General features: G+C 41.7%; 1 protein-coding gene across 6 annotated transcripts in view; it reads left to right on the top strand.

Moving 5' to 3' along the window:
• Positions 1 to 13575, top strand: part of SENP2 (SUMO specific peptidase 2) — a 32331-nt gene extending 18756 nt beyond the window's left edge. For 3 of the 6 annotated variants that reach the window (XM_045903208.3, XM_064584051.1, XM_064584054.1), the window contains 7 exons: positions 1315 to 1491; positions 2678 to 2809; positions 4483 to 4686; positions 5302 to 5381; positions 8824 to 8908; positions 11541 to 11636; positions 13171 to 13575. In XM_045903208.3, the coding sequence (XP_045759164.1) occupies positions 1315 to 1491; positions 2678 to 2809; positions 4483 to 4686; positions 5302 to 5381; positions 8824 to 8908; positions 11541 to 11636; positions 13171 to 13233 (837 nt within the window). In that variant the 3' untranslated portion in view covers positions 13234 to 13575. Of the gene's footprint in view, positions 1 to 1314; positions 1492 to 2677; positions 2810 to 4482; positions 4687 to 5301; positions 5382 to 8823; positions 8909 to 11043; positions 11188 to 11540; positions 11637 to 11823; positions 11976 to 13170 lie in introns of those variants that run through there. The other 3 variants (XR_010409217.1, XR_006795584.3, XM_064584050.1) reach the window with 3 other exon arrangements.
• Positions 13576 to 19060: the final 5485 nt, after the last annotated feature.

Here is a 19060-nt window from a genome sequence, read left to right as displayed (position 1 = left end):
CTAAATTAAAGGCAAACTTGATGTTTTAGATTATTTCACATTTTAGATACATAGAAATACCAAAGTTTAGGGCGCTGCTTTATGTGAAGTATCAGCTCGATCAAGTTTTTCTTCTCCCATTAAACCTCTTTGTAAGGAAGGGCGCCTGGGTGGCTCAGTTGGTTAAGCGACTGCCTTCGGCTCAGGTCATGATCCTGGAGTCCCGGAATCGAGTCCCACATCGGGCTCCCTGCTCGGCAGGGAGCCTGCTTCTCCCTCTGACCCTCCTCCCTCTCATGCTCTATCTCATTCTCTCTCTCAAATAAATAAATAAAATCTTTAAAAAAAAAAACAAAAAACAAAAATACAAACCTCTTTGTAAGGAAGAGTGTAGGTCTCCGAACATCCCTGTTCCCAGTCATTTGGAGTGAAACCTTCTGTATTGAGTTATTGTTTATCGCCTGTGGAACACCGGCTGAAAAAGGCGGGGGAGCTATGCCTGAGAGAGGACAGAGAGGGAGCATATTTGGAACCTGGGTAAAGACTACCTGGTGCTTCCATCTGTGCCGAACCTGAAGGCTATGCTGTCTGGGGCCGTGGGGAGGGGCCAGCAGCTGCTGGTTTCCTGGGACCAGGATCCCTGGCAGTGAGTTAGAGTGAAGAGTACTGGCTCAGCATGTTGAGACTAGTGTGGTTCTCATCGAAAGCTCTCTTTCTAACTCAGTTTCTTCATTTTCAAAGTTGGCCTACTAGATGCCTTAAATTCACTATTAAAGGTTATGTAGGTCACAATAAGGAAGGATATTGTCAAGAGTTTCTGGAATGCTGGCAGAGTTCTATTTGCTGACCCGAATGGTGCTTACATAGGTGTTAATTTTACAAAAATCAAGTGGTATGTAAATGTTTTTCTGTAGTAAATAATTCCTTTAAAAAAATGAAATGGAGCAAGTTTACTTATTATAAGGATAGTAATACTTTATTCTGAGTGATGGGATTATGGGTCATAGGTTTTGCTTTTTTTAAGCACTCCAACATGTCTTGTAGCCATCTTATTTTTCATTGGCCTAAGAGAACTGAAAAATACTTTTCTTGCTGCCTACAGGGGAAGTGGTGAGTGTTCTGTTTCATGGTTTGTAATTGAGGCGCCCTGTGAGCCTTAGGTCTTGAGCATTTTTTTGTTCCTCTTGCAGGGACAGGCAGACAAAATCTCCTTCACTTACTTGGGAGATTTGCCTATTCTCTCAGGATAATGGCACTGTTTGTTTCATGTGTTATATATGTTTATATATGTAAATATCAAACATGTCAATAGAATATAGAAACTTTTTTGATCAGAGGAGGGGACACCAGCTGGAACCTGACCTATCCGAAGAGGTGTCAGCCCGACTCCGCCTGGGCAGTGGGAGCAATGGCTTACTCAGGAGGAAAATGTCAATACTTGAGACAAAAGAAAAACATTGCTCAGGCAAAGAGAGGGATAAAAGGATGGATGATCTTCTTGAACTTACAGAGGTATTATTTCTTGTGTTGATCAGAATAAGAGGCATGTTTTTAAATAACTTCAGTTATCAAGACTTGAACACATGTTTTATTTTGAGGATTTTCTCCAGGCTAGGGATGAGTGTATGAGAGAAATCAGGTCCAAGGGATGTCCAGTCAGGCTACATTGATCATTAGTGATCTGTGAGGGTGGCCTAAGGGATCAGATTAATGTTCAGCAAATGTGAGTAGACATATTTGTCACATATCTTGGAATGTAATGGGCTCTTTGCAGATTTTTCTTCAAATATTTTGGGTTGCATAGTATGGGTTTGGCATTAGGAATGAGCTCATAGCATTTTTAAAAAGTGATTATTATTTACTAAAATGTCCCTTTTATTGATTATTACATTTGAGAATAGTAAAAACTTATTTGAAAAATCAAGGAAATGAAGGTAGTAAAATTCTCATTTTAAAGGTGAGCCTGTATCTTGGCTCCTTTTCCAGTGTTGTTTTAGTAGGTGGTAGTCAGTCCTATGCAGTGAGAACCTGTTGAGCACTTATTATATATTGGACACACAAATGGAGAGATCCATAAAACGGCACAATTGTATGCAGTGGAGAAAGCCGGATTTAAAATATTTGAATGCAACTAATTTCTTTTGGGTGTATACATTCATCTCAGTAGCTTAAATACGCATTTGTCTGCATAATTCTTCAGAATAATGAAGCCATCTGTTCAGTGAGGACTCATTTGGTAGACCACTGCCGTGTTTTCCAGTTTCTCCCTGTTTGCTTATTCCCTTCATGTCCAAACTGTATGGTAACATCTCTTAGGGCGCCTAATTCTATTACACTGATGATTTTAAATAAAAGTTTAGTAGGTAAATAAGGAAAGTGTGAAAATACTTTAAGAGTACTGTGAAAGGAGCAAAGGCTAGGAAGTTAGACACCCCTGGGTTCCCTGCTAGCAAGGATCTGATACCATGTTTAGCTCAGAGTGCTCAATAAATGGTAGTGGGATAATTGAAACTGTACTTTAAATGGAAACACTATTACCAGATTATTGTTTCCAGAAGCTGGTAATTAAACTAACATTTTCATAACCATTAGTAAAACTGCTTCGTATTATAGAGATGAAAAGCTTGTTTTAGCCTCAGACTCTTGAAATCTGATTGTGGGTCTATTTAAAATACATCCTCTGGACTTTCTAATTCAGGACATGGAAAGGGAAATCAGTAATGCCCTAGGTCATGGCCCACAGGATGAGGTCCTAAGTAGCGCTTTCAAGTTGCGAATCACTCGAGGTGATATCCAGACCTTGAAGAACTACCACTGGCTCAATGATGAAGTAAGTTGTTCTTTTCTCCCCTGTTCTGTTATTATGCTTAACCATTTACCATCTATAACCAAAGTGATTTCTACCTAATTATTAGGGGTTGGGAAAGCAGCTTTTGGTTTCATTTAAAACAGAAACATCTCATGGGGCGCCTGGGTGGCTCAGTTGTTAAGTGTCTGCCTTCGGCTCAGGTCATGTTCCCGGGGTCCTGGGATCGAGCCCCGCATCGGGCTCCCTGCTCAGTGGGGAGCCTGCTTCTCCCTCTCCCACTCCCCCTGCTTGTGTTCCCTCTCTCGCTATCTCTCTCTCTGTCAAATAAATAAAATCTTAAAAAAAAACAAAACAGAAACATCTCAAAACTTAAAACAGTGGTCAATTCTGATTCTTTGCTGCCTTTAATTAGCCATGTTTCCCTCTTCTGCATCGGTGCTTTGTTTCATCCACCACTTCATTTACTAGCAGTCTTCAGTGACTTTTTTTTTTTTTTTTAACAAATTTATTTGTTTTTAAGTAAGCTCTGTGCCCAACGTGGGGTTTGAACTCACGACCCTGAGATCAAGAGTCGCATGCTCTACTGACTCAGCCAGCCAGGCACCTCTTCAGTGACATTTTTATTTATTTACTTATTTTTTTAAAGATTTTATTTATTTATTTGACAGAGAGCACAAGCAGGAGGAGTGGCAGGCAGAGGGAGAGGGAGAAGCAGGCTCCCCGCCAAGCAAGGAGCCTGACCCAGGGCTCAATCCCAGAACCCTGGGATCACGACCTGAGCCGAAGGCAGACGCCCAACTGACCGAGCCCCTCAGGCACCCCTCAGTGACATTTTTATAAACCTTGGGTGTAGCTGATGAATAGAAGGAAGCAGCAAGTGATACTTATTTTAGAGGAATTCTTATAAGAGCCATTTTATTTTTTCAGTAATAAAGGGATCGATTGATCACTGTACACACATGTATATATAAAATGTGTCTTTTTCTTTATTTGAGTGATAACTGTAAAAATTTGCCGAATTGTCATCTTGTATCCTTACATATTTAGCTAAAACTAACTCTTAGTTCTTGTACATGTTCTAGCTGGTCCTTTCCCTAACTCCCCAAAGTCCCTGCATTTTCCCCCTTTGCCTTCCTTCCCATCCCCCCCAGACTAATGACATAGAAACACATTCTTATAAAACTAGTATTTTTGTTTTACATTATAAATGCTATATATTTATTATAGAAAATTTGGAAAGTACAGGAAAAGTAAAATAAAAATATCATTCAAAAGTGCCACCACTCAAAAATGAACAAAATATTAATGTTTGGGTATATTTTCTTCCAGTTAATATTTTTTTATATATAGTAAAATTTATGAATAGTAAAATTCAATTCTAGTTAATATTTCTGCATATTTTTTTCATGTGATGTAGTTGCATACACCTTTTCATTATTGCAGACTTTCTCCTTAAGTTCCTTGGCTCTTTTACTCACATACTTCAAAAGTACAATTTCACTCCTTAATGCCTCCCATTTTGCACTCATTATCTTTTATTTTCCTTATTATGCTGTAAACAATCCTTTCATCCCCATCTCTAGTATATTCCTTTCCTGGAGCTTCTTACCTTCTAATTCATCCTAACTTAGGTAGAGATTTAGTTTTGGTAATGTACTTGCCACGTTCTGACGTTTACTCCCTTGGTATTATAGGTCATTAATTTTTACATGAATCTTCTGGTGGAAAGAAACAAAAAACAAGGGTATCCAGCACTTCACGCATTCAGTACTTTTTTCTATCCCAAATTAAAGTCTGGTGGTTACCAAGCAGTGAAAAGATGGACCAAAGGGGTCAATCTCTTTGAACAGGAACTTATTCTGGTGCCTATTCATCGGAAGGTACATTGGAGCCTGGTGGTGAGTTGAGAGGGTTAATTGTTGGAGTTTGTTTTCTTGACTAATGAAGGCTACCCTTTTCTGCCCAGTTAAAAATCCAGTAGTACATATAAAGGCATACTCTGTAGAGTCTCTTCTCGGTTCTTGAGTTGAACAACTTAGAAGGCTAGATGGCAATTAATTGAATTTAAATTAAAAAAAAATAGAAAAAACCCCAAAAGATTAAATTACACACACACACACACACACAGCTAGATGGCATACAGGAAGACAGGAAAGAGTTTTAGTACACATATGAGTTCTTTATCTGATTTCTTTAGTTTTGTTTACAAGATGGTACAGATTTATTATAGAAGAGTAAAGGTATAAAGAAAAAAAACAAGAACAAAAAATCTCATCACTTTGAGAGGACCACTAATGTTTTGGTGAGTAAGTTTCTAGGTTTTCTCTGGGACTAGAGGTATATACTTTTATAGAAATGAAGCTCATATCATCTGTGATAATTTATAAAAAATGTGTCTTAGAAATCCATTTATGTTGGTACTTGTATTAACTTTTTAAAAGATGCTTTTCCTTTTAGAAATAAAATTCTATTGTGGTTAAGATGTTTCTGGATATTGTATTTTTCCATTGTAGGTGATAGACCTAAGAAAAAGGTGTCTTAAATATCTGGATTCTATGGGACAAAAGGGCCACAGGATCTGTGAGATTCTCCTGTAAGTAAAGGTTGAAAAACTTTACTGTTGTGTCATTATGCCCTTGTTAGCTGATCTATCTTGTATTTAATCCAGGGAGGCTCTGGTGGATGGTAGTTTAATGTTTGGTGAAGGCTATTTTCCCAGTTGTTCAGGAATTGACTTGAATTCATCTTCTTATCAAAAAAACCCCCTAATATCTGATCTTAACTGAGAACTCTTATTTAGTAGCATCAGTGGAAACAAGTTTGTCATGCACTGTAATATAAAATATGTCTTATTAGAATCCTGTGATTTGAATTGTTTCTTTTTTTTTTTTTTTAAGATTTTATTTATTTATTTGACAGAGAGAGAGACAGCGAGAGATGGAACACAAGGATGGGGAGTGGGAGAGAGAGAAGCAGGCTTCCCACCAAGCAGGGAGCCCGATGTGGGGCTTGATCCCAGGACCTTGGGATCATGACCTGAGCCAAAGGCAGACGCTTAACCGATGGAGCCACCCAGGCGCCCCTGAATTAGGTTTCTTTAGGATTGATACATTATTCTGAATGTTCTGAGGAACTCTTAACTAGGGTCTTTTTCCTCGAATTCTTAAACCCACTCATGTCTCTGCTTTCCATCATGGTTGGGTTCATTTCAGAACCAAGAGGTAACTTTTAAGTTAAAGCATATGGTTTGTAGGCAACCATTTCAAATAGTAATTGCTAGAAACCTGCCTTTAAAGCATAGCCACTTAGTAAGCTGTGTAAAGTGGTGACATGAATTTCACAGTGAGGAAGCAGTTCAGTAAGAGCAGTCTGTTTTGAACCCCTTCTGCTCACTGGAAGCAAATGGGGGTTCTCGTTTTTAATTTTAGTAAGGATACTTGAATAAGTTTATAAGGATACTTTAGTAAGGAACCTCTTAAATGAATGACAAAATTTGTTATTAACAATTAGTTCAATTCTCTCTTTTTCAATATTGTTTTGGTGTAAAAGATCCTTTTTATTTACTATTTATCTTGAATAGAAAGTTTAGAGAAGAAAGTTTGAAAAATCATAAGATACACCGAATTGTTTATAAAACAGTTATTTCCTTCTAGTGTTTTCTGTTTCAGATGTATATAAAACATGCCCACATACATACATGTGCGCAGACACGTACATATTATCACATAGATAGAAATGTTCTCGCTGAAATCATACAGCAAAGTTTTGTGTCCTGATTATAACAGGATACAAAAAAAAATCATACCTCACTCTTTGCTCTTTCTCCCTCTCCCTCCTGTGGGGATCTGAGGCCCACTCCCTTTCCTGATGTTCCCAGTTCAGCTTTTCTTGACATTTTTTTTGCATTATTACCTCCGAGAAAAATTTAATTTCTCCATGACAAGAGAGAATTGTGCTAAGGAATAAAACTTCTTGTTTGTTGGGTTTAGAGGGCTACAAACCTTTGAAATAGCTAAGATTCTTGCCTTCCAAGAACCAGTTTCCACCCCCTCCTCTCCCCCAGAGGGCGGGGGCGAGGTGGCTCCCACTGAGAGTGCATGCCCCGGCACCACTGATGCTGGTTGCCTTTACATGAAGGTTGGGATGAGAATGGAGATGCCTGGCTTAAATTTGATAACCCTTGGAAGATCTGGATAAACTTAAATCACTCTTAATACTTAAGTATGTATCTCTTAGGAACAAGGAAGTTCCCTTACATAATCACAATGTCATTATCACACTGAAGAAAATGAGCCATCAGGGGCACCTGGGTGGCTCAGTCAGTTGAACGTCTGACTCTTGGTTTTGGCTCAGGTCATGATCTCAGGGTTGTGGGATTTAGTGCTTAGCCGTGCCGGGCTCTGCGCTTAGTGGGGAGTCTGCTTGAGATTCTCTCTCTCCCTCTCCCTGTCTCTCTCAAATTAATTGATTGATTAATTTTAAAAAAGGAAAATTAGCAATTAGTCACATGTAATTTTTGGCTCATGTTCTGATTTCCTCAGGTATGTTTTATAGTTTTTTTTCCCTAATGCAGGAAGCCGGTCAGAGTTCACAGGTGGATTTCATGCCTCTTTAGTCTAATTTAGATTAGTCTTCCTTTTTTCATTTTTCATGGCAAAGGCTTTTTTTTGGGGGGGTGGTCTAGGCCAGTTGTCTTGTTTTATATCTATTCTAATTTTTAATTGAAGTATAGTTGACACAATGTTATATTAGTTTCAGGAGTATAATTTAGTACTTCGACAATTCTTTAGTTATGCCATGCTCACCACAAGTTTAGGTACTTTTTCAGTTTCCAGTATAGTTAACATACAGTGCTATATTAGTTTCAGGTGTACAATGTAGTCAATATAGTGATTCAACCATTATAGAACATTGTATATTAATCAGTATGCATCACGGTAAGTGTGCTCTTAATCCCCTTTACCTGTTTCACCCATCACCCCATATTTTATATCTATTTTTAAAGATTTTATTTATTTATTTGAGACAGAGAGAATGAGAGAGAGAGAGAGCACATGAGAGGGGGGAGGGTCAGAGGGAGACGCAGGCTCCCTGCCGAGCAGGGAGCCTGATGCGGGACTCGATCCCGGGACTCCAGGCTCATGACCTGAGCCGAAGGTAGTCGCTCAACCAACTGAGCCACCCAGGCGCCCCTTTATATCTATTTTTAAGTGAGAAAAAGCAAGTTGTAAAATGAAGTACTTTTTATTTTATTTTTATTTTTATTTTTTTAGAGACAAATCTTTTTTTTTAAGATTTTATTTATTTATTTGACAGAGACACAGCGATAGAGGGAACACAAGCAGGGGGAGTGGGAGAGGGAGAAGCAGGCTCCCCACTGAGCAGGGAGCCCGATGCGGGGCTCGATCCCAGGACCCTGGGATCATGACCTGAGCCGAAGGCAGACGCGTAACGACTGAGCCACCCAGGCGCCCCTGAAGTACTTTTTAAAATAAAGTGTATGGGGTGCCTGGGTGGCTCAGTTGGTTAAGCGACTGTCTTCGGCTCAAGTCATGATCTTGGAGTCCCTGGATCGAGTCCCGCATCGGACTCCCTGCTCTGCAGGGAGTCTGCTTCTCCCTCTGACCCTCCCCCCTCTCATGTGCTCTCTCTCATTCTCTCTCTCTCTCAAATAAATAAATAAAATCTTTAAAAAAAATAAAATAAAGTGTATGTTTTTAAATTGTGTGTGAGTAGTGGAGAACTAGAAGAATACACAGCAAACTATTAATAGTAATTACTGCTGGAGTGGCTATTATGGGGTCTTTTGCATTTTATATTTTACAGGTTTTAATTTTCTAAGGCATGTCCAGTTTTTGTAAGCAGGAAAAAAATGAAATTTAAAAACCAAAAGCAATCACATTTTTAAAAAAAGCTCTAGTGAAGATGGATTTGAGAATAGCCTGTCTATTAAACATCCTTTGTAATGTCCTTTGTAATCATAATGGTAAGTCTCCACAGGGATTCATCAATATATTCCTTTGTTGTTTTTTTAGTCAGTATTTACAGGATGAAAGTAAGACCAAAAGAAATATTGATCTGAATCTTCTAGAGTGGACCCACTACAGCATGAAGCCACATGTAAGTGACAATCATCTGCATTTGAAGTGCTGTTGCCTTTACTGACTGTGGCATATTATGTAGACCCTGCTTCTTCCCTCCCCTCACTCATTCATACCCTTAGGCATGCGTTCTCCTGAAGTATACATCTTAAGAATTATCTGCTTCTAAATCTTTAGAAATTCGTTTAACCAAGATGTCTGCTTTTTGGCCTTTATTTCTTGGTTAAATCTAAATGTTGGGGCAGCTGGGTAGATCAGTTGGTTAAGCATCTGACTTTTTTTTTTAAAGATCTTTATTGAGGTGTAGTTGACAGAAGAAAAATGCACAGTTAAAGTGTACAATTGGATAAGTCTTCACATAGATATATACATGTGAAACCATCATCATACTCAAGATAATGAAGATGCCCATCACCCCAAGAGCTTCTTTATGCCCCTTGGGAACCCTTCCCTCCAGTCCCATTCCCATGCTACACAACTCATCTCCTTCCTGCCAATTTAACATGCTGTTGCTGTCCACTATTTTAGATTGTCTTTTGGAAAGGCCTATGAATCACACATCATTATCACTTTATATAAACAATGGTTGTTTACATTTACCTACATCTTTATCAGTAGAGTGGCTCTGCATTCATTCTTGCATCTCAGACTTTTCTTGGGAGATCATTTTTTGGAAACACATCATTTAAAAATTCTTCTAGTCAACGTCTGGTAGTAAATGTTCTTAGTTTGTGAAAATCTGAAAATGTGTCTGCTTCACCTTCATACAGGAAAGATGTTTTTCTAGGTGCACAGTTCTAGGTTGTCAATGTTTGTTCACTTAGAACTCTGAAGATAAGTGCACTGTGTTCTGGTTTCCTTGTTGCTACCGAGACATCTGATATATAGTTACCGTTCCTTTGCAGACCAATTTGTCCTTTCTTTCTGGATTCTTTTAAGCATCCGACTCCTGATTTCGGCTCAGGACATGATCTCAGGGTTGTGAGATCAATCCTGCGTCGGGCTCCACAGTCAGCAGGGAGTCTGCTTGAAGATTCTCTTTCCCTCTCTTTCTGCCCCTCCTCCTGTGCACCCACTCTCTATCTCTCGCAAATAAATAAATCTTAAAAAAAAAATAAATTGTGGGGCGCCTGGGTGGTTCAGTTGGTTAAGTATCTGCCTTTGGCTTGGGTCATGATACCAGGGTTCCTGGGATCAAGCCCTGCATTGGGGTCCACGCTCAGCGGGGAGCCTGCTTCTCCCCCTCCCTCTGCCACTTCCCCTGCTTGTGAGTGCTCACGCTCTCTCTTTCAAATAAATAAATAAAATCTTTAAAAAATAAATTGTAAATATTAACCATATGCTAGCATGTCTCTCAAAAAAAGCTAATAAACTCAAGTCAGCTATTTTTCTTGGTTGGTGCTGATGAAAGTTTAAAGTTCTTTTTACTTACTGGGAATTTTGTTTATTTAGGTCTTAAAGGTCCCATGCCACAGGTCCTCAAGAGTCAAGTATGCTCTTTGTGAATATGCTTTGTATTATACTTGCCAGATTTGAATCTCATTCAGGGTTTGACAATGCATACATTTTTGAGCCCTAATGGCTTCTTTTTAAAGTAAGCTGCATAAATTCAGCTTTAGCCCTCACCTGTGTATAATGGCTCCCCTGTCTTTACTCAAAGGATTTTCCTTTCTAAGTTGAATAATTAGAAGGTTAAGCTTTGAAATTTCCTGAGGAAAGCATAGATATAAGGAGTCTGTTAGGATGAGTACCATGTTCTGGTATGGGGAACGTAATAAAGAAAACAAACTGTATGTTGGAGTCTATAGTTCTCTCCATTCTGTGAGAGATGCTGTGCTCAGGAGAAAAGTGTGAGCTACTTACCGTATGTGTGGGTGTTGTGCATGTTCAGACAATCTTTTCTTTTTTTACAATAATCATCTGTATTTCTTGGAATAAAAATTGAGCTTTGGTCATCTGGAATGTTTTCCAGCAGGGGATTCAGACTCTCTTTTATTCTTACTATCTTGTGCTCCTTAGAGCTGACAGCCAAAATGCGTATGGGGCTGGCCAAGGTTAGGGCAGCAGAGGCCTGGGGAGTGTGTCAATTTAGCTCACGTGGATTGGTTTTGGGGCCTTTAGTACCACTTGCAGTAAGCTCTGCTTTTGCCTCAGGACAGAATTGAGCCATCAAAGCAAGATCCTGATGAAAGCCTGTCAAGAGGCATTTTTTCTTTTCCCTGCTTGTAGCTGTGGGAGTCGAAAGTTGTGGTCTTCTTTTCCTGTCTAGAGAAGTTAAACCCTGCAGTATTGAAATAGGTTAGTTGTTTTGATTGAGCCATATTTAGCCCTTTTCAAAATGTATAAAGTGCTTCTGAAACCATTCTGACTAGAATTCCTGTTCCTAGTAATAAACTTTCAGTTTGGTTTCTTAGTATGAGAGCCAAGAGATGGAATTGTCACTTTGCTTTTCCTTTCCTTTCTGAAAAATATTTTCTGTGCGGGTCACGAACTCCAGTCATGGTGGGAGTTCTTATGCCACATAAAGACTGTGTTTGTGTAGTACCTGTATAATATTGTTTATCCACTGTAATATTTATAAGAAGTCAAAGGAGTTTGTATTTGATGACATTTTTATCCCTTTCTCCCCCCCTTTTTTTTTTAAATTTTAGGAGATTCCTCAACAGTTGAATGGGAGTGATTGTGGAATGTTTACTTGTAAATATGCAGATTATATCTCTAGGGACAAACCTATCACATTTACTCAGGTGAGTGGAGCCCCCTCTTCACCCACTTACTTGTTATCGAAGAAGATGAACTCCGAGCGGGTTCCCCGTGCCTGGTGCACAGTAAGGTCTGAAGAATGGCCCCTGAGCCGCCGCTCTTGCTGTTGTCACCCTCGGCCGTGGCCCCGCTCCTGCTGGGATCGGGGTTTGGCACTGCATCTGCTCTTAGGTTTCTCCTCCTCTTTGGTGACCAGTGAGGCAGTTGCATATCTCCGAACTCCAGTGTTCACTAGCTCCTGAGTATTACTGATATTTTTGGCCAAAGGAGGAGGCAAGTAAGAGTGTGTGTGACAGCCCGGGGAAATCAGGCCTTGTGAGAAGGTAAGCTGCGGGTCTGAGCTAGAACTACAAATACTGCCTTCCCTTTCTGTGCTGGTTACTTGAGGTTCTCCGGGGCTCTGTATTTGAGCGGGAATTCGAGTGTGTTGGGAACTCTTGAGAGTTTATGTTTGTAATAGTGGATTCTCAACCTTTTTATAACTGAGTCAGGACAACCCCCTTTAAAATATATTTTTCTTCAGCAGACCTCATTTGGGTAGATGTTGTCTACCAAACTACTTACTGAATAGGACTGGTAACCCTATTCCAAGCTGGTGAGCAATATGAAGTAACTAGGGCTCCCATGCTGAGTTAATACAATTCTAGTCTAAAATAAAGGCACTTTTTATTGGTTAGTTTTACTAAGAATAAATGTGTGATTTTTTTTTTTTTACTCTATGTTTTGAACTATTTAAAATAACTTACACATCCATGTATTAAGACTTTTTAGGCCCCTCCAGGTAGGAAATCACTAGTTTATAGTAAAGTGGTATGTCCATCTTGTAATGAGATACCAGGAGTACCTCAAGGGTGTGAACTTCTGGTTTCATCAAAAAGAGGACTAGTTGAGTTACAGGTAATTTTGGGTTTGTCTTGTGTGTTGCTGCTTTGAAAATTGGCCCATGTAGTGATTGTCATAAAGCAGAATAATGTATTGAGTCAAGCCATTTCCTTCTTTGATGCTTCTAAGTCACAAGGAGTTATTTGCTGTCCGAACCTACTGACGTGAGATTTGAAGGGCAGAAGTTGCCATTTGAACAGAATTGACAATGTATAACGTTTGGTAAAACAGGGAGAGATTTTTGAATGTTTTTTCCTTTATTTAAATAGAGTTCATGTTTTTCTCGAAAAAGCAAAATATGTTCATTTTAGAATGTTCTGTAAGTACATGTAAGTAGAAAAGTTTCATATTATGCTACCCCTCGGGGTTTCCATTTTGGTTCACGTCTTTGTGCTATGACGTAGTTGTGGGATTCTGTTGTATAATTCTGCAGCCCGCTTTGATTTTCCTTAACGTGTAAAACTGCTTCTGATACAGACATTATAATAAGAACATTATAACCCCCTTATCTATGGCTTTGTAAGTCTGAAGCATGACATCAAAGAGTCAAGGCTTCTGTAAGGGACATGGTTTACTGACGCGATTGCGCCCCGAGGGTTACTGTGTGGCATATGATGTGTTGTTTGTGGACTGCAGCACCAGATGCCTCTCTTCCGGAAGAAGATGGTGTGGGAAATCCTTCATCAGCAGCTGCTGTGAGAGCGCCCCGCCCAGTCCCTCGAGCTGCTGGTGGTTCTGTCACGGAGGACGGCTGTTTCCATATACCTCATGCGTCGTGGGTTCAGAAGTCCCTGCATCACCTCTGTTGGCTCACGGGTCCTGAGCTGTAGGACGTGCGCGCCGGCCTCGCCTGCACCCTGGTCCTGACGTGGTGTGTGGACGTTCTGCCTGCAACCCCCTGTGTAAGCCTGTGCCTGCTCGGAGCCTGGACTGTTCGACCCACACGAGGACAAACGCTCACTAATAACTCTTTTTTTTGAAAGATCTTTTTTTCCCTATGAATGTGGGAAATGCAGGATTGATTCTACGATGTGTCTTCTGTGTGTGTGTTCCCGTGTGTTCATTCGCTCCCTCATTTGCAAGCATAACGGGCAGGGGCCGTCTGCCGCTGCTCTTACAGTTAACTCTGAATTACCTGTTTGAACTATTTATTTGTGAAGGGAATGTTACCCAAGCTCCACTCCCAGCCCAAGATCCAGAGGGCAGTCGGTGCGGGGAGGGGGGAAGGAAGGGTTAACCGACTGCCCCAGGGCTGGAGCAGAAAGGGCCAGCTCAGCCGCAGATGCTGCGTTGGAGCCGGGAGGCGCCGCGGGGGAGGGCTCCGGTCCCTTCCAGAGCCAGCCTGGCGCGGCGGCGCCGGCGCGGGGCGGGGCGCGCGGGGGGCGCGGGGCGCGCGGGGGGCGCGGGGCGCGCGGGGGGCGCGGCAGAGCGGGGCGTGGTTCGCCAGGCGCCTCCGCGAGAGCGCCGCGGGCATCCTAAAGAGACCGCTCCGTCTGGAAACGAGGTGACTTGGCTACTCTTGAGACGGGATTTGAAGTAACTGTAAGCCCTAAATCTTCATTTTCATCCCATACTGGGTGAGTATAAACCTCAAAATTGTAAGGGCTGGCCCGGACCGTTGATGTCAAAAGATACTATTCAATGTCAGAGCTATTTTTCCTCAAACGTTGTTTTTTTCTATATATAAAACCGAAATTAAGTTTTGTACTCGTTAGGATTTACGTCCCTCCCTCCCCCCCATTCCATCCCCACTGAAATTGGGAAGAAAATTTAGTACTTGGCTCTGAGGCTGCCAGTTGTACAATGATCTATTTTGCATATGAAAGTTTGTATTTACCTTTTTTGTTCATTAAAAACTTTCCAGTGGTTACGCATTTTTAATTTCAGAGAGTTTATAGAGTTGGTCAGAGCATATTTTGCAAGATCTAGTGCCTAGTGTTGCTTTCCCGGTGTAATAAAGGCTGTCTGGCGGAACCTGAAAAGTATGTGCTGAAATGACTTCTAACCCTTTCCCCACCTAACCGCCCCCCCCTTGTCCTGGCGCACAAAAGCAAGGGGGTAAAACCAGAAAAATCGCGCCTGTGTTCGCCGTGAACCAGCGTGTCCGCCCTCTGGAGGGCGTGGCCGCCGGTCACAGACGCCTGGTACTGCAGCCAGTTTCCCTGGGCCGTGTCCGAGGCTCCGTATACGGCATCTGGGGCCCGGCGGAACTTGTGGTGCCTACTTGATAGGCACACCAGAGGACGTGTGCTGGATGAGGAGTAGAAGGGTGAGCTGCGGGCGCCTGGGTGGCTCAGTTGGTTAAGTGACTGCCTTCGGCTCAGGTCATGATCCCGGAGTCCCTGGATCGAGTCCCGCATCAGGCTCCCTGCTCGGCAGGGAGTCTGCTTCTCCCTCTGACCCTCCCCCCTCTCATGTACTCCCTCTCTCTCATTCTCTCTATCTCAAATAAAAATAAATAAAATCTTTAAAAAAAAAAAAAAAAAGGGTGAGCTGCTCGTGCAGAGTCTCCCTCAAGCTTAGGCCGCACACAGCCTCTTCTGGAGGCCACCGGCGCTGTGTCCCTGAGGGCTGGGATCAAGCAGCTGGGACAGCCAAAAAGCCGGAGATTTACCGGCTCAGCATTATACTAAAAGCCTGGGTTCCACTTGGCTCTTAGAGGTTTCACCTGAGAATTTAGTACCTTAAGATTTGTTCCATGGGGGGTAAATCCGGTGAGGAATGGCGGTTTGTATTCCACAAATGTCCCCGGGGAGGGACAACGGGGTTTCAGTCGTTTGTGTGACACAAGGAGCTGAGGGGCTTCTTCGAGCAGCGGTCGCTGAGCTGCCCACTACTGTGTACCCTTCAGGACAGCCCTTAACAGTCTCCCAGGACATAACGAAATCGACGAGAGCAGGGAGTTAAGCTGGAGAACGGCCTTCTAGTTTACCCCGAGTTCCTGAATTTAATAGGAGTTACCACAGGCCGTGCTTCTCTAGGCCACTGACGTGTCTCTCTTGGTGCAGAGAAACTTGTCACTAATAGAATTTTTATTTCTTTTTTTTTTTTTAAAGATTTTATTTATTTATTTGAGAGAGAGAGAATGAGAGAGAGCATGAGAGGGAGGAGGGTCAGAGGGAGAAGCAGACCCCCCGCTGAGCAGGGAGCCCGATGCGGGACTCGATCCCTGGACTCCAGGATCATGACCTGAGCCGAAGGCAGTCGCTCAACCAACTGAGCCACCCAGGCGCCCCTAGAATTTTTATTTCTAAACAGCTTATGAGAAAAGCAGTCAGGTGATAAAATCAACAGCTGATCTTACCAGTAGCCAATTACCAACAGTAAAGCCAGTGATAGATACATATTTTTAAATTGCAGGAGTTTGGGGATCTGAGAAAAAAGGTAGAGTGGACCATTGTTCTTTTTTAGTAGGCACTCTGTCCTAAAGATTGATAAAGATGAAAAAAGAAAAAAACATACACAAAAACTGTTGGTAAGCACGTGTCTTTCTCATGTTTGACCTTATACCAGAGCTGGGATGTGGTGGGAGGGACACAGACCTGGGGCATTGGGAAGATGTTCTGGAGAGCCCCAGATTCTACCTCAGTTGCCAAAGACTATTAGAACTTCTGAACTATTCCTCTGAAATCCTAAGCACAACTTGAGGAATGCCAGGTTGAATGGTGGCTGTTCGCACTATAAGGAGTTGCTTGGTGCTGGGACCAAGGTGTGGGTGTGGGAGAATGTGTCCTTGGAGATCTATTGAACCTCAGATACAGATAAGTCAACAAGCTAGAGAAACTTAAGTCTGTAGTAACCTTAGTACTATAGTGAAGCTACATAGTTTAAATTGGGTTTTGTGAACTAATTGGGAACCTGATCTCTAGTTTCTTTGAGGAAAAACTCTAAGCACCCAATATTCAAGCAAACTTTTGGTACTGTTTTAAGTTAGAGATCTAGCTGGCTGTATTGCTTTGATAACCTTTTTTTAAAGATTTTATTTATTTATTTGACAGAGGGAGCGAGCACAAGCAGGGGGAGAAGCAGAGGGAGAAGCAGACTCCCCACTGAGCAGGGAGCCTGATGTGGTGCTCGATCCCAGGACCCTGGGATCATGGCCCGAGCCGAAGGCAGATGCTCAACTGACTGAGCCACCCAGGCGCCCCTGATCACTTTTTTCTTTTAATTTACTTAATCTATACAAGGAGGAGTTTGGGTGTATTGAAACAGGTGTTGATTTTATCAATAGATAAGTAGGTATTGATTTTATGAAATCAGTAGGTGTTGATTTCATCTTATTTACCAATAAATTCATGTCTTTCAAGATTTTTTTTTTTAGATTTTATTTATTCATTTGAGACACACAGAGAGAGAGAGAGAGCATGAGCAGGGAGAGAGGCAGAGGGAGAGGGAGAAGCAGGCTCCCTGCTGAGCCAGGAGCCCGATGTGGGGCTCAATCCCAGGACCCTGGGATCATGACCTGAGCCGAAGGCAGATGCTTAACCATCTGAGCCACCCCGGCACCCCTCAGATTTTTGATTGCAAATTTTTTTGTATTTTTTATTGTGACCAGCACATACATGTATACATATTATGTGATTTTATGTAGACACAAAAGTTCTATAAAAACACTACTTACCCTTGCTAAACTCTGATAGTTTTATTTCCGTTTTTTAAATAAAAATGTAGGTTATGACCACCAAGCTGGTTTCTCAACCCACTAATGGACAGAAATCCAGTTTAAAAAGCTCGGCTCCAAATCACCTGACAGCAGGAATGCAAATTATATTTAAAACTGTAAAGCTGGAGACCACAAAAATATGATAACATGTGGGACTATTTTGAGATGAATCATTCTAGGAAAATGGGCCAGAAGCTTTCAGACCCTCAATGGAAATATGTAAATAGTCCTTGTTTTTCAGGTTTGTGTGTTGGCATTTCTAAAATATGTTAAGTACAGGTCCTGTTACTTCTATCTAGGATGTGAAAGAATGGTCCTGGGAATGTGTGGGTTCCGTGGCTTTTCCTCCTGGGACGCACAGCAAACGTTAGAACAGATTCATGTCTGAACCTCATGTTTCTGAAAACTTGGACATGGAACCTTTCTGTGTGTGTCACCTGTAGAACTGTTCTATGGAACACACTTTGGAAAGTGCCAGGAGAAGTAACATCAAGTTCTTAGAAGAATGTACTTCAAATATACAGTGGAGAAGCCCTGCCCCCACCCGCCCCTGGCACACATACTGGCTCCTGAAGGGCATATGGTGATCGTCCAGTCTGTAGTCATGCTTGTTTTTAATTGTATCTGTAATAGGTGTTCATAGTAGAAAAGTGAAATGCTGATAAATGGTAAAGAATGAGAATTCTGCAAACTCACCATTCAGAGTCCGTAGCTGAACATTAACATTTTGGTATATATCCTGGCCTTTGGTATATATGCCCCTTCTTATATGTATAAGTAAGTGTGTGAATTGTACACATTCACACATGCATGTTTTTTGTTTCTAACAAATACGGAATCATACTATATATATGGCTATATAATCCCCTTTATCTCAAACGTACCTTCGTGTCAATAAATATTGACATCATGTAGTTGTTGCATAGTGTTCTAGAATATGGCTGTAACATAATTATATTAAGTATTGTTGCACATACCATCTTGTACCATGTTTGGGTCATTCTCTTAGGAGAAATTCTCATTTAAAATTTCTGAGTTAAAGTTAGGTATATTAAAAACAAATCAGGGGAAAAAATCACCTATTGGTATTTTGACTTATTTCTTCTGGCACAGGATAATGATCTGTAACTCCACTGATTTAACTATTTTTTTTAATTTTTAATTTCTATTTCTTAAAGATTTTATTTGTCAGAGCGCGAAAGAGCGAGCAGCACACAAGCAGCGGGGGCGGCAGAGGCGGAGGGAGAAGCAGGCTCCCCGCTGAGCGGGGAGCCCGATGCGGGCCTCGATCCCAGGACTCTGGCTGGGATCATGACCTGAGCTTAAGGCAGACGCTTAATCAACTGAGCCACTCAGTTGGCCCTACGTTTTTTTTTTTTTTAAAGATCTTATTTGAGCGAGAGAGCTCTCGCAAAAGACAGATACCACGAGTGGGGGGAGGGGCAGAGGGGGCGGGGAGCAGACTCTGCCCACGGAGCAGGGAGCCCGACGCAGGGCTCGACCCCAGGACTCCAGGATCATGACCTGAGCTGAAGGCACACGCTTAACTGACTCAGCCACCCAGATAACCCTCCACTGATTTCTTTTTTTTTTTTTGAGAGCGAGAGAAAGAGCACACAAGAGCACAAGCACGGGGAGGGGCAGGCAGGAGGAGAGGTAGAAGCAGACTTCCCCGCCAAGCAGGGAGCCCAACTTGGGGCTCCATCCCAGGACCCTGAGATCATGACCTGAGCTGAAGACAGACGCTTAACTGACCGAGCCACCCAGGCGTCCCTCCACTGATACAAGTTTTAAAATATTTTTGTTGGTCTTCTGGATAAGATCATTCTTTTTTTTCTAAAATTTTTTTTTTAAAGATTTTAT

Source organism: Mirounga angustirostris, unplaced genomic scaffold (assembly GCF_029215605.1).
Source record: "Mirounga angustirostris isolate CCGP_5_RB_7025 unplaced genomic scaffold, mMirAng1.0.hap1 SCAF_1, whole genome shotgun sequence".
Taxonomy (NCBI): domain Eukaryota; kingdom Metazoa; phylum Chordata; class Mammalia; order Carnivora; family Phocidae; genus Mirounga; species Mirounga angustirostris.
Note: the sequence above shows the minus strand (reverse complement) of the source record. Positions and strands in the feature narration are given on the sequence as shown.